General features: G+C 36.3%; 1 protein-coding gene across 1 annotated transcript in view; it reads left to right on the forward strand.

The window, feature by feature from the left end:
- The window catches only part of kif5aa (kinesin family member 5A, a), a 28374-nt gene extending 16145 nt beyond the window's left edge, over positions 1–12229 (forward strand). The window contains exons 13-29 of the mRNA XM_053624760.1: positions 123–191; positions 390–596; positions 1730–1876; positions 2000–2188; positions 2304–2421; positions 2858–2907; positions 4888–4994; positions 5777–5878; positions 6308–6368; positions 8483–8554; positions 8706–8810; positions 9067–9283; positions 9766–9907; positions 9996–10060; positions 10169–10196; positions 10717–10805; positions 11507–12229. Coding sequence (XP_053480735.1) covers positions 123–191; positions 390–596; positions 1730–1876; positions 2000–2188; positions 2304–2421; positions 2858–2907; positions 4888–4994; positions 5777–5878; positions 6308–6368; positions 8483–8554; positions 8706–8810; positions 9067–9283; positions 9766–9907; positions 9996–10060; positions 10169–10196; positions 10717–10792 — 1755 coding nt within the window. The 3' untranslated portion in view covers positions 10793–10805; positions 11507–12229. The remainder of the gene's footprint in view (positions 1–122; positions 192–389; positions 597–1729; positions 1877–1999; positions 2189–2303; positions 2422–2857; positions 2908–4887; positions 4995–5776; positions 5879–6307; positions 6369–8482; positions 8555–8705; positions 8811–9066; positions 9284–9765; positions 9908–9995; positions 10061–10168; positions 10197–10716; positions 10806–11506) is intronic.
- The last annotated feature ends 1929 nt before the right edge of the window (positions 12230–14158 follow it).

A 14158-nucleotide genomic window follows, 5' to 3' on the forward strand; every position in this document is an offset into this window, starting at 1 on the left:
ATCGCTGATTTTTCATTCAATCTGAAGTTTGTTTCACACCTTTCAAACCGGGTTCTCTCTCTCTTTCTCTCTCTCTCTCTCTCTCTCTCTCTCTCTTTCTCTTTCTCTGTATGTGTTTATAGGATGATGAGATCAATCTGCAGTGTCAGTTGGTTGAGAAGCTTAAACAGCAAATGCTGTCTCAAGATGAGGTGTTTATGTTCATTAATTAAAGAAATTATTTACAGTATTTAAACAGTTTACATTTACATTTGACATTTTTGTTGTACTTTCAATATTGTCTATCTGTGGGTATCTGTCTGTGTTCATTATGTTAACATGTTAACATACATGTTTATTTAGATATGTGCATGTTTGATAAGATGTTTTTGGGTTTTTTTGTATTATAGCTGCTGGCATCAACACGTGGGGACAGTGATAAGGTGCAGAATGAGCTTGGCCGGCTGCAGTCAGAGAGTGACAGTGCGAAGGCCGAAGTGAGGGAAGTGCTGCAAGCGCTTGAGGAGCTTGCTGTCAACTATGACCAGAAGAGCCAGGAAGTGGAGGAAAAGAGCCTGCACAACAAGCAACTGGCTGAGCAGCTCGGCCAAAAAATGGTACAAAAGCACAGACACACACATATACACATAGTCAGACATCATGAACATTCAGGAAAAATTACACTCACTGATAAGGAATTTAGAGAAGGAATTGCATATAAGTCACAAAGCCACTTTTGGGGCCAAAAAGTGAACTGCTGATGGGAGGTAAGAAATCTGCATGCCAAGGCAGTACACAACATCTTGTACAATTCACTGGCGTTGAAATTACTTATAATTCACAACAAAACAAAAATTGGTGAAAAAAGATGAGATACGATATCAAAGTGGTTTTTAAAATAAAATTCCTGCTAGTATGCAAGTGGTAGCTCAGTGGTTGGACTACTGATCAGAAGGTCATGAGTTCAAACCCCAGCACCACTAAGCTGAGGCCTTGAGCAAGGCCCTTAACCCTCAACTGCTCAGATGTACAAATGAGATAAAGTTGCTCTGGATAAGGGCGTCTGCCAAATGCCATAAATGTAAATGTACTTTCAGGTATGTCAGGTGACTGTATTAAAATTTTAGCCAATAAACTCTAGTTGGATTTTACAAAACATTTTTGACTAATTTCACATAGTGAAAAATTGCATCCTTCTATTTGGTGTACTATCCAGGGTTGGGTTTTTTAAAATATAAAAACAGACACAATACAAAACAAACAGAAGAAAAACTATATACATTTTACCAAAAGTAATCCAAAACTGCATCAAAATCTCAGCAGTGCCCCTCATTAAAATACACACAACAAACAGATCAACACAACAAAACAGAACAAAAACTTGTTAAAAGACACCTGTTTAATGATGATCAAGACAATCCCTCAGTGAGCACTAATCATTTATCAACAACCAGAACTATAAGACATCTGAATCCACTAAATTCTACTTCCCTTGGATTAATGTTATTATACAATATAATTATTATTTCATACACATTTTAGATTTATGATTTACAAGTGAATTTAATTATATGTCACAAATAATTTCTCACACATTAGAGCTTACACATAACCAAACTTTTTCTACAAACTGAACAAGAATAAAAATGGATCATGATATGTCTGCCCTTGTTCACTTAGAAATCTTAATGTTCCTTAGTTTTCTCTGTAGTGCTCAGCTTATCATCATCTCTCTCACTACTGCTCTTAGGCCAGTCTAATGGAACTGGAAGCTGAACTTGCTCAGATGCAGGAGGTGAGCTCGCAGCAGAGGAAACGGATTGCTGATGTGTTGAATGGCTTAATGCGGGACCTAAGTGAGTTCAGCACCATTGTGGGCAATGGAGAAATCAAATTGGTAAATATGTATATATAGTAGTTATTCATAGGAAATGCTACTTGAAGAAGATGACCAATCACAAGGTGATTGTTTAATTTCTAAAAACACTTTTTTCCTCAAACATTCTGTATGTCTCTTCAGCCAGTAGAAATCAGTGGGGCAATAGAGGAGGAGTTCACTGTGGCCAGGCTTTACATCAGCAAGATTAAATCGGAGGTTAAATCGATGGTGAAACGGTGCAGACAGCTGGAGTGCATGCAACTGGAGTGCCACCGCAAAATGGAGGAGACTGGCCGTGAACTCTCCTCCTGCCATCTCCTCATCTCACAGGTCTAGATTCTGAGAGAGATGATTAGCCTATTAGACTTCTTGTCTTTATGTTAAGGCCATATCGTGACTTGGTTGCAGCTTAATTTTAATAACCTCCTTGTGTATATCCGTGTAGCATGAGGCAAAGATCCGATCTCTCACTGAGTACATGCAGAATGTGGAGCAGAAGAAGAGACAGCTGGAGGACAGCTATGATGCTCTGAGTGAAGAACTGTCCCAATTACAGAATCCAGGTAAGGCAACCAATTAACCAGCAAGCATATTATAGATCTATAACATGCAGTGTGTTACGGCAAATCCACAAATCATAATCATTGTTCATTATACTTAAAGTAACACATGTACAATAAGACTTTGCAATGCAATGTTTGGAAACATCATTATTCAGCATACAGTATACAGTATGTTCTATTAAAATATGCAGCTTTCCCCAAAGTGTATACTGTATAATGATTGTTCTGAACCAGTTGGCCACTTTTCATTCAGAAATAGCTGTACGTTTGGGGTTATAGTGGTTAGTCAGGTGTAATTTGATGGTGAACACTGCAATAAATAAAAGTTTTAGTTTTAAAAAAAAAAAAAAAAAACAGAAAAAAGAGACAAAAATATCTTGTTTAAGAAAAGTCATGCATACTCATGAGTTGAACATGCTTTAAACTGGAATTGCAGAACAGCAGGATGGAGCAGAAAAGCCAGAGACAGGGGAATCTGATGGAAAGGTAAGTGATTATTTTATTTGTAGCTATTTATTTGTACTGTAAATGCATCAACATTTAACAACCAGGCAATTCAGTGGAAAAGATACAGTCAGAAAAAATCTGTATAGTTGTCCATTTTTTATTAAAATCACACCATTGACATAACCCAAGTAATCGTACAACCAGTTAGTGATAATCAAGGTGAAATGAATGTTGCAATATCCAAACACATTTCTCAGGCACACCAGTACAAAGAGTAATCCAAAAGCAGAACACAGGTAAAGCAAAACCCCATATAAAACAAGGGACTGTCAGCTTAAACTCAATAAGTAATTAGCAAGACCTTGTAGCAGGCACTGAGGAAAGAAGTGTTTATATAGGAACTGGATGAATAAACCACAGATGACAGTTATTAGTAATCCTGTTGGACTGCTTGGAAACACAGATGGCATGCAGAATGTGTTGTTAAGACCAACTAACCTCCCTGACAGAACTACTGCAAGTTCAAATCTCATAATGCATAATCTCACAATACAGAATGCTTTTGTCAATAAATGTCTGTCTTTCAAAAAAAAAAAAAATCAATTTGAGCTTCTTTTCAGGAGATTGTTGACATAGGGCTCTGCTACGTTAATCTTATTACATTGCATTATTTAACATGCATCCCACATAAATAATGTATAACCCCCTCCAAAATTACTGAAATAGCAAGGCCAATTTTTTTTTTTTTTTTTACATTTTTGATATACACCGAAGTCATTTGGGTTTGAGATCAAAAGATGAACATGAGACGATAGATCAGAATTTCAGCTTTCCTTTCCTTATATTTACATCTAGACATGTTAAACACCTTAGAACATAGCAACTTTTGTTTGAACCCACCCATTTTTTGAGTGATCAAAAATATTTGAACATGTGACTGACAGGTGTTCCTTGTTGCCCAAGTGCGCCCTGTTATATTGATTGTTTAAACAATGAATAGCTCTGAATTTTGACTCTTGATTTGAGCCCTGGGTTTTGCCTGTGAAGACTGCATTTGTTGTTAAAAATGATAAACCAACATGAACAGCAGAGAAAAGCAAGCCATTTTGAAGCTGAGAAAAGAGGGAAAATTGATCAGCGCCATTGCACAAGCTTTGGGCATAGGCAGTACAACAATTTGGAATGTCCTGAAAAAGAAAGAATCACTGGTGTACTAACAACCAGACATCAAACAGATCAGCAAGTTGTGAATCCAACTGCCAACAGCAGTTGATTACAAACATTGTGAAAGCTGTGAAGAAAAAAACTCAATCAACATCATCAAGAACCTCCACAGGGCAGGGGCAAATCCACTTTTAGAGCAGAAATATAGAGGCTATACCACAAGCTACAAACCACTAATCAGCAGTAAGAATCAGAAAGCTAGATTCATTGAAATACACAGATGAGCCACAAATGTTCTGGAACCAAGATTAACCTCTACCAAAGTGATTAAGAGACCAAAATGTGGAGAAAGAAAGGATCTGCTCATGATTCAAAACACACAAGCTCATCAGTCAAGCATGGTGGAGGTATTGTTATGGCTTGGGCTTGCATGGCTGCTTCTTGAACAAGCTCACTAATCTTTATAGATGATGTAACTCCTGATGGTAGCAGCAGAATGAATTCAGAAGTCTACAGAAACCTTATGTCTGCCAATTTACATAGAACTGGGAGGAACTTCATCATGCAGATAGACAATGACCCAAAACACACTGCCAACACAACAAAGGACTTCATCAGGGGGAAAAGTGGAAGGTCAATCAACAGATTTTAACAGAATTGAGCATGCTGAAGAGGAGATTGAAGGGAAAGCCTGGAAAGGCATCAAAAAAGAAGAATTCAACTGTTTGAATTCAAGTCCAAATGTCTTCAGTGTATAGCAAAATTGATTGGCCTTGCTGTTCCAATACTTTTGAGGGGACTGTATATATTTGTATATATGAATAGCTTTATCTCCCCCAATTTGTGTCATTCCAGAAGGCCATTCACAGAGCTACAGGCCATCGCGAACCTCGCCACACTCAACTCAGTCAACTGCGGGATGAGATCAACGAGAAACAACGCCTTATTGATGAACTCACTGAGTCAGTGACCAATCATTATCACATAATCGATCTATTTAACTAGTGAGCTACTAAACACTAGATCTGGTCTTCAGTATTAGTCTAAATGAGTTTAGTAATAACATATTTGGTAGCACTTTAGTATAGGGGATCTAATTAGACATATTAGACATAACTAATAAGTGTGCATATGGTAAGTAGTAAATACAGCCATTATTTGGCAAAATTACTGGCTGATTAGTGCTTTATTTCAACTTATGACTGATTGTGGCACCTGTTTCTCTTTAATAAATATTGTTTCTGGAAATACAACACAAGACAAGTAATGAAATGATACCTCTTAAAAGATGGCTCTTAAAAGTATTTGTTCAGTACAAAGCTATATTTTATAATGCAGATTGGTTTGTTATGTCAGGTAAAAACTAAAGATGGTAGGTACTAAGATGGTCAAACTCAGGTACACTTGACAAATATCTAACAGGTATTGGACATTAAATGAGACCAAAAATGAATTACAATTTCACGTGAGTATTTCTCACTTCTCATGAAATATTGATAGCACTTCACATTAAGGGTCACATACATTTCCAGTAACAGCCATAATTAAGTAGAAGCAGGTAACACCTAAAATATAAATGGAATATGAGAATGCTTAATAAAGCACAGAAAAACGTACTAATTTTGCCACTTATTAGCTGTGAAATATTTATTAGCAGTTAGAATGTGCCCCTAAACCAAAGTGTTACCTTACAGTTTTATACATTAGATAACTAATATAACTTTCCCATAACTTTTCACTGTAGTAAGAACCAGGCTCTGGAGTTAGAGCTGGCCCATGTGCAATCTGACTTCAGCAACTTGAAGATTCAGGAGGATACAAAGAACGCACGTTTGGAACAGCTATCGTAAGTTTCAGCAGAAATCAGAAGCAGTGACTTAACTGGAGATCCCTTTAGTTTGGCATAAAAAATGTAAATGCATTCCATCAAAATGCACTTTGTATTTTTATTAACAATATGTATGTATAGATTTAATATCTAGTTGTGCTATCGGAGTCAGTACTGTATTTAGTTAAGCTAACTAAAAACCACTAAAATGTTTAGTTTAGAAAAATAGTAATTCTTTGTAACAGTGTGATTTTGCGAAGCTTGATTCATTTGATGTTTGGAAATCTGGTGGTGCAGTAAGAATATATGAGAGATTGCAGTATGTGATTCAGAGCATGTGTAGTTTGAATGTGCGATGTCTTTGATTTCATGTATATATTGTCATATGTTTCGACATATACATTTACCCCATAATGTATGTAAAAGTAAAGTCACTTTCTCCCTCAGATTTCAGCAGGAGAGGCACGAGCAGTCTAAACAAGATCTCAAGGGCCTGGAGGAGACTGTCGTAAGTCACTCTGTTTATTTTTTAGTTCATACATTCATTATTCTTGCTCATTCTTATGGCAGGTTTATTGTTATTTTACATGTCTTTATTGAAAGTAAAGCACAATCCATACATTGCATATTGAAAGTATGTCTGTTGGTTTGTTTTTTGAATCCCAAAGCAGATAGATCCCTCATAGCAGATGATCTCTGATGATCTCCAGATCCATTTGTTTCAGAGATTACAGTGGCAGTGTAGACCCAACTGTAGAAAACAAAAGAGCATCCGAGTATTGTAAAATAAGTGATACTAGTTACTTATGTATCTGCAGTTGTACCAAAGTCCTTCTAGTAAGGTCTCCCCACTTAGCAGCCATTTTAGCAATGCTTCTGAGCAGTTATTTTCAGTCATACAAGACCAGACTCCTATCTATACGAATGGGGAAAGAATGATACAATGGGTTCAAAATGTATTCAGACCCCTTTCACATTTTATTGTGTTTTAGATTTTATTTAATTGGAAAAAATTATTTTTTGCTATCAATCTTCAGACAATAATGATAATGCAAAAAAAGTTGTTGTTTTTTTGTTTTTTGAAAATGTATTATTTTAAAACATTAAACAAAATTGTTCATTTGGATTTAATTTAAGAAGAATTTAGAGAAGTATTTTCTAGAAACACCTTTGGATTTCTAGAAAATCCAAAGACCTGGATTTGGGTAGGTTCTCCCATTCTTCCTGGTAGATCCCCTGAAGTTCATACAGATTGGATGGGGAGAGTCCATTAAGTTTCTGCTTTTTACCCAGGAGTGTTCATTTCCGTATAGTCACTCTACCATAAAGGCCTGATTGATGGAGTATTTCTGAGATGGTTCTCCTTCTGACAGGTTCTCCCATCTCTGTGGTGAATATTTAAACCTCTGTTAGAGTGGCCATTGGGTGCTTGGTAACTTCCCTGTCTAAGGCCCTTCTAGTCCGATCACTGAGTTTGGCTGGATGGCCAGCTCTGGAGTCCTGGTGATTCCAGACTTCTTAAATTTTACAATGATTGAGCCCACTGTGCTCCTGGAAACATTTAAAGCTTTACAAATGCTTTTATGTCCTTGACCTGATCTAAGTATTAACATAATTTGATTGTGAAGGAGTATAAAGAGTGCCTTGGACTTCATGGCTTGGTTTTTGGTCTGACATTCACCGTGAAAAGTGAGACCTTATACACACAGGTGTGAGCCTTTCAAAATCATGACAATCAATTGAATGTGCCACAGGTGGACTCAAGTTCAAGTCAAGTTCTAGAGACATCACAAGACAATCAATGCAAACAGGATGCACCTGACTTAGACAAGGGTCTGAATACTTATCCAAATGAAACATTTTAGTTTTTGATTTATAAATTTGCTAAATTTTCTAAAAACATGTTTTCACTTTGTTATTGTGGATTATTGTGTCGATAAATGGCAAACTCTATAAAATGTTATCTATAACATAATAAAATGTGCAAAAATGGAATGGGCCTGAATGTTTTCTGAACCCACTGCAAACAAAGGACTTACAAAATGATGTTTCACAGATGTGAAACAGATATGACAGATATAAACAGATATAAAATTTGACAAAAATGGCATTTGCTTCCTATAACATAGAAAAACTGTAGGTTGTGTATAAAACCATGGTTCTATGAATATGTGAAGGAATATCAGGGTGGTTTCTTTTCCAGAAATAGTCACTTAAGTATGTTACTGCTCCTTATTGAAATCCAGTCAAGTGAGATACTGATCTTATTTGAGAATAAGAATCACTTGAGAGCTCCTGCTGTTTCTCTTGAGGATACGAGTCACTCAAATACTGATACTTCTCTTTATTCATGAGAATCACTCAAACTATTAATAATATGCTCTGTTTATGATGAGAATCATTCAGTCTATTAATACTGTACCCTACTGAGGATGAAAATCAGTCTACTGTCTTGTACTCACAGTGAGAATCACTCGAATGCATACACTGACCTGCTCTGCTTTATAGTTATGGTGTTTGTCCTGTGTATATATTTTATGATATCTCCAGGGTGAGTAATAAATAATTTTCTTCATCACCCCAACCCACTACACTTGGTCTGTATGTCGTTCTATCTGATAGGCCCGTGAGCTCCAGACCCTCCATAACCTGCGCAAACTGTTTGTTCAAGACCTCACGACTCGGGTTAAAAAAGTGAGCACCAGATCAGACTGTAACAAATGCATGCTAATGGATTGTCACAGCTGAATGATACTTTATAGACACATATTATACCCTGTAATAATAATGACTAGATAAAGTATTTTGCTCCTCTCTTTATTATCTCTATCCAATTTTTGGCCAGAGTTCAGAAATTGGACCTGATGATAGTGGGGGGTCTAACACCCAGAAGCAGAAGATTTCCTTTCTTGAAAACAACCTGGACCAGCTTACAAAGGTTCACAAACAGGTAACAGAAGCATGTACCAATGAACTCATGTTTTGATTTCATACATACAGTACAATGAATGTTTAAATTAAACATTGAATAATTGAATCTTTTTATTTGGAAATTGAGGATAATCATAGGTGTCTAATAATATGTTTGTGTGTAATGTACAACAACTCATAAGTATAAATGTATACCATGGATGTTGGATGCTCTTCTCTTCTACTGCTAATCACCTTTTCTGAAATTCCTCTTCACATCTCCCTGTACTCTCCAGCTGGTACGTGATAATGCAGATCTGCGCTGTGAGCTTCCGAAACTGGAGAAGCGTCTTCGCTCTACGGCTGAGCGCGTTAGGGCACTTGAGACGGCACTAAAGGATGCCAAACAGGGTGCCATGAATGATCGGCGCCGATACCAGCAGGAGGTGGAGCGTATTCGGGATGCCATGCGCCTGCGTAACGCACTGCGCCGCCCACACACTGCTCAGATTGGTACTGCAGCCTGAGTGTGCCTCAGCTAATCAGTTTAAGGGAAATGGCAGATAGGCTCTTGTGGTTTCTCACATTTCTAGTTTCTAATTGATACAGGAATAAAAGATGGGGTTACTAGGTTTCTTTAAGCTTCTACATTCATTAACGTACATTATAAACCATAGAAGTCCCAAGATTCATAGTGTAATGTTTATAATTATAATTGAGGTTGGGCTTTATTAGCTCTAAAAGAATACATACATGAGAGGCTTTTATTCAATGCCAGTAAAATAAATTGTACACAGATACATTTGAGGTTTCTATGAAGTATTTTTTTTTTTGTAGCTAGGCAAAGGTTATAATACATAGTAGACATTTATTTAATTTATTTATAGAAGATTTAAAATTGGTGTGTAGATGTGCAGGTTGAAAATCATTGGGATATCAGATTTTCAACTGTTTGCTAAACTTTAATGAGCGATGTTTGCTTTGTTTTCACTTAGCAAAGCCAATAAGGCCTGGTAACTATGGCACCGCCACATCTCCCACCACCTCTCTCTCCATGCGAGCCAGTGAGCCTGTGACATCATTCAGTAATGTCCTGTTCCAGAGGGAGGAGAAGCCTGTTCCACAGAAAACCAACGTGTGAGTCCTTTTATCTTGCTTCTTTTTCTCTTGTCTTCTTTTAGCTTCTCTTCCTTTCTCTTCATGTATATGTTGTTGTGTTTTACAGAGTTGGCTACAGCACTGTGAGATCTATAGACATACTAAGCTCCTACCCACTGGATGTGGAAAATGGTTAGTGTATCTACTAAAAACATGGTGTTGTGAATGTGCATCATCAATATGTATACCTTTACTTGGGTGTGCATCCATGACTGTTAACATCTTTTCTTATAATTTCAGGAAACAGCCCAGACATTAATGACAACAGGTTGGTTATTATAGTATATTATATAAATTACTCATTTATGGTTGTTGAGTCATGTTCTGTATTGCTAAATTGCTTGGGGGAAAAAGGCAATATTTTTGTTGTGTTGTGTTTATTTTTGTGGTCAAAAGCGAATGTGCCTGTGTTGACATCAGTGGTGCAGTGCAACAGGGTGTACAACATTTTCTTAGCAGTAATGAAATGCTTAAACTTGTATTTTTCTAATTTGATTGATTTCTTTTTTACTAACACAAAGCATAAAGGGCTCATACACTGTATATGTCTCACCACTTAAACATAAACACGTTACATCTCTCAAATGCTAATTAAATACTGACTGAATGATCTGATATGTAATAAACAAGAACAGCTCAATGGTGAAATGTGACTCACTGACACACTACTATGCACTGATTATCATTTAAAAAAAATGGGGGAGGGAATTGTGCTAGCACTGTGATCATGAAAATAGTGGCATATATGTGTTATGCTTAGTAATCACAGTAAACGCGATATGTTGTAGGAGTGACGCACACTGTGGCAGTATGGTGGAACCATCCAGACATTATATCATACAGCCAGAGGCTGCAGCCAGTTAATAACCTTATCCAGGTAAGCACATATACAGTACACACTTACACTCACATACACATCCATGTGCACAAATTACACATGCATGTCATACTGTATGTACTGAACAGTCATTAAATAATGACAAAAGAAACTCAAAACTACACCTTAAGGACAACTATTTATCATATATTTTGCAAGCAATGTTATAATGCTTAAGGGCCAATCACATAGTCAAATAGCCTTGTGATCAGTTGTACAACACACACACACACACACACACAATACATATAATTTACAGTGTAATTTTAGAGAAACAGAAGTTTTTTTTATTTGTGTTCACATACAAAAGGGTAAGCAGGTATCAGTAACTATAATTTTGACATCAGCATACTGTTTTTAAAATTATTTTTAAAAATCATTTTTTGAATCTGTATTAACTTAGAACGTAGCTCCTGAATTCTGAATGTTTAACCCTGCTTCAATATTAGATGTTTCTTTTTGGGCCTTATTTATTCTGAAAGTGTAAGAAAAATAATGGTTCCAAACATCAAAAAACTGATCGATTGGACATTGAGGCAACATTGCAGATAAATTACACATACATGCAATGATGCTTTCAGTATAATTAAACTCTATTTTATTCTCAGGCTAATATTCTTCTTCTTCTTTATTTATTATATTACTTCCAACTATTCCCTGATGGGGTTTTTTCTTCTTCTTTGTCTTTTCTTGTCTTTCAGACTCCAGTTTCCTGCATGCTGTCAGCTTTCTTCATGTACTCAGAACTTGCTGTATTCCAATTCCCAGACTTTCTTGTTCTGTCCTGTCTTATACTGTATATCACTGCGTAGTTCCTCACTATGTCACAGTCATTATTTCCATTCTGCTCTCATATAATCCTACCTTGTATATTTCATAGCAATGCTGCATGTTTGTCCTATATAGTTTAAAATCAGAGCATAATTTATATCTTGAGCCACATGAAGAATTTCCTGAAGCATTACTACATCCAAAAGAATATAAGAAAATGTGACTGTTGTAAATTTCTAACGCCTTTTTTAGAGTAAGTATACGAAAGCCTTTGGTAAATCTGGACCATAGTCACATATATACATTGCAGCCTCTGGAGAATCTACTAGTCTTTTGCTGAGCCTTAAATTAGACAGCTTTCCACACCTCCCACTTTTCATGCCAGTCTGTAAGTGTGCTCAAAGTACAAGTGTATATTATTGATAGAAAGCTGTAGGTGTGATTGTGTTGGTGTGTACATTTTAATGCACATGCTATATCCATGTACTGACTACCTCCAGATATTTTAACATCATGTAAATGCTGTCATCCAGTTGAGTTTTAGTCGTATCAGGATAATGGGAAAATCTACAAAACATTCTATCGAACATAGAGTCAGCCGCAAGCTTTATCAACTTTTCTAAATGGATCGGGCTGGGATTGGCCACAGAATAACAGGCCACTGGATTCTCCAGTGTTGTTGGAAGTGAACAGTCACTTTTCCAAATGATGCTAATGAGGGGTTCTCTTTCTCTTTGGACAACCTGATCAGCCAGTCAGGATAGGAGAAAGCATGAACTATGTTGAGCTAGTTTTTGGCCATCATATATAAGGGCTTAATGATGTGTGTTTATAAAGCGTGTGCTAACCCAGTGTGTGTGTGTGTGTGTGTGTGTGTGTGTGTGTGTGTGTGTCTGCGCTATCTAATCCACTATTGCTTCAGTCTGCCTTGAGGTTCTGATTCATACACATATGTCTTTTATCCCTGTCGTCTTCCAGCCCATCACTCTCTCCCTCTTTTCCTTCTCTTGTGTACCATTTCACCTTTTTCCACTATATAAGTTAGATCTGCGTGTACTTCAGAATCCATCTCACTAATATCTATATTTTATCAGAAGAATATTTGTAAATGAGGAGTGTTAATCTTACGGTTCTTACATGATGGAAACAGAATGTTACACTATAAATAAGATTAGTATTAGTAATATGAATCACAATCTTTTCCTAAGTGCTAATCGAGGAATTGTTCTTACCCAAATTCTTACTGGAACCATACAATACAGTTCTACTCCTTATTAGTGAAGGACTGAAACTTGAGATAGTCTATACATTACTCATGTCTTATGTTCAGCTCAAAGAGTCTACATTAATGTAGTTTATGTAGTTTGTTGGTTACCAGTTGCAAGAAATAAATGTTCATTAAAGACAATTACACATACTGTGTGTGTGTGTGTGTGTGTTTGTTTGTTTAGAGTCTGGGGTAAATGATGTATTACATATTATTCATACACATCTACAAATAATTTATGTATTGATCAACAAAGAATGTAAACTAGTGTAGTTTAATTTAGATTGATTATAACATTGTCACCTCCAGAATTATTGTCACTGTTCATAAAAATTATTATATAAAATTCTTATATAAAATAACACATGGAGCTTATGAGGACACTGCACTGTAAAACATTTCAGGTGGTTAAACTTAGAAATGAAAGGTCACCTGCTGCCTTAAAAATGTGAGTAATCTGATCTGGAAAATAACCTTTGTTTCAACTCAAAAAGTTATATTTTGCAAATCGAGACTTTTAGTTACATTTTTTAAAAACTTATAAACTTGAGTTCAATATACAAAACTTGTCATGACAACTGGAGTTGAAGAGAAGAAATTCAAGTAAGTTCACATAACTTAATGGGGCTATCAGGTTTTACAGTGTGAGTACTTTACATTTTTTAAGCATAAAACTTTTAAGTAGTGCAATTATTTGTACAAAAACAGTGTTTTGATAATTATTGGCATCCCCACAATGAATATTTGGGGGGAATACCTTCCTTTGTCTTACTATGTCTAAATAAGTAAGTAAGAGAAGTAATGTTTAAGAAGTTTGGAGACCTCAGGTTTGTGCATATGGACTTGTTGTTTTTTGTTTATTCAAGCCACAGTTTTTCAATAGGATTCAAATCCAGAATTCAAAGTCATTTTGTGTTGATTTGGATGTCGCTCTGGTTAAGGGCATCTTCCAAGTGCCAAAAATATAAATGTCATTATCTTATTCAAAGATTTATGGCCAATCCATAAACTCTTAAGATCCTGGCAAAGTCATACAAGGGCTAAAATATGCTGGTGCTTAAAAGAATTCATGATACTATCAATTCTCATGAGAGGTCCTGGATCACTGGCTACAGAACAGTTCCAAAGCATCAATGATCCACTATCATAATTTACTGGGCATATGGTTTCTTTTTTGTGAAAGTAGTCCAATTTTCCCCCAAACATGCTGATTGTATTCTGGGCTCATCTGGTCACACAGCTGTAGTTCTAGTGATGCTTGGTAAAGTTCAGGCAGTGCATTTTGCAGGTTGCTCTCAGGAAGGGATTCTTCTGT

The sequence above is a fragment of the Ictalurus furcatus genome, chromosome 5 (genome assembly GCF_023375685.1).
Source record: "Ictalurus furcatus strain D&B chromosome 5, Billie_1.0, whole genome shotgun sequence".
In the NCBI taxonomy this organism is placed as follows: Eukaryota; Metazoa; Chordata; class Actinopteri; order Siluriformes; family Ictaluridae; genus Ictalurus; species Ictalurus furcatus.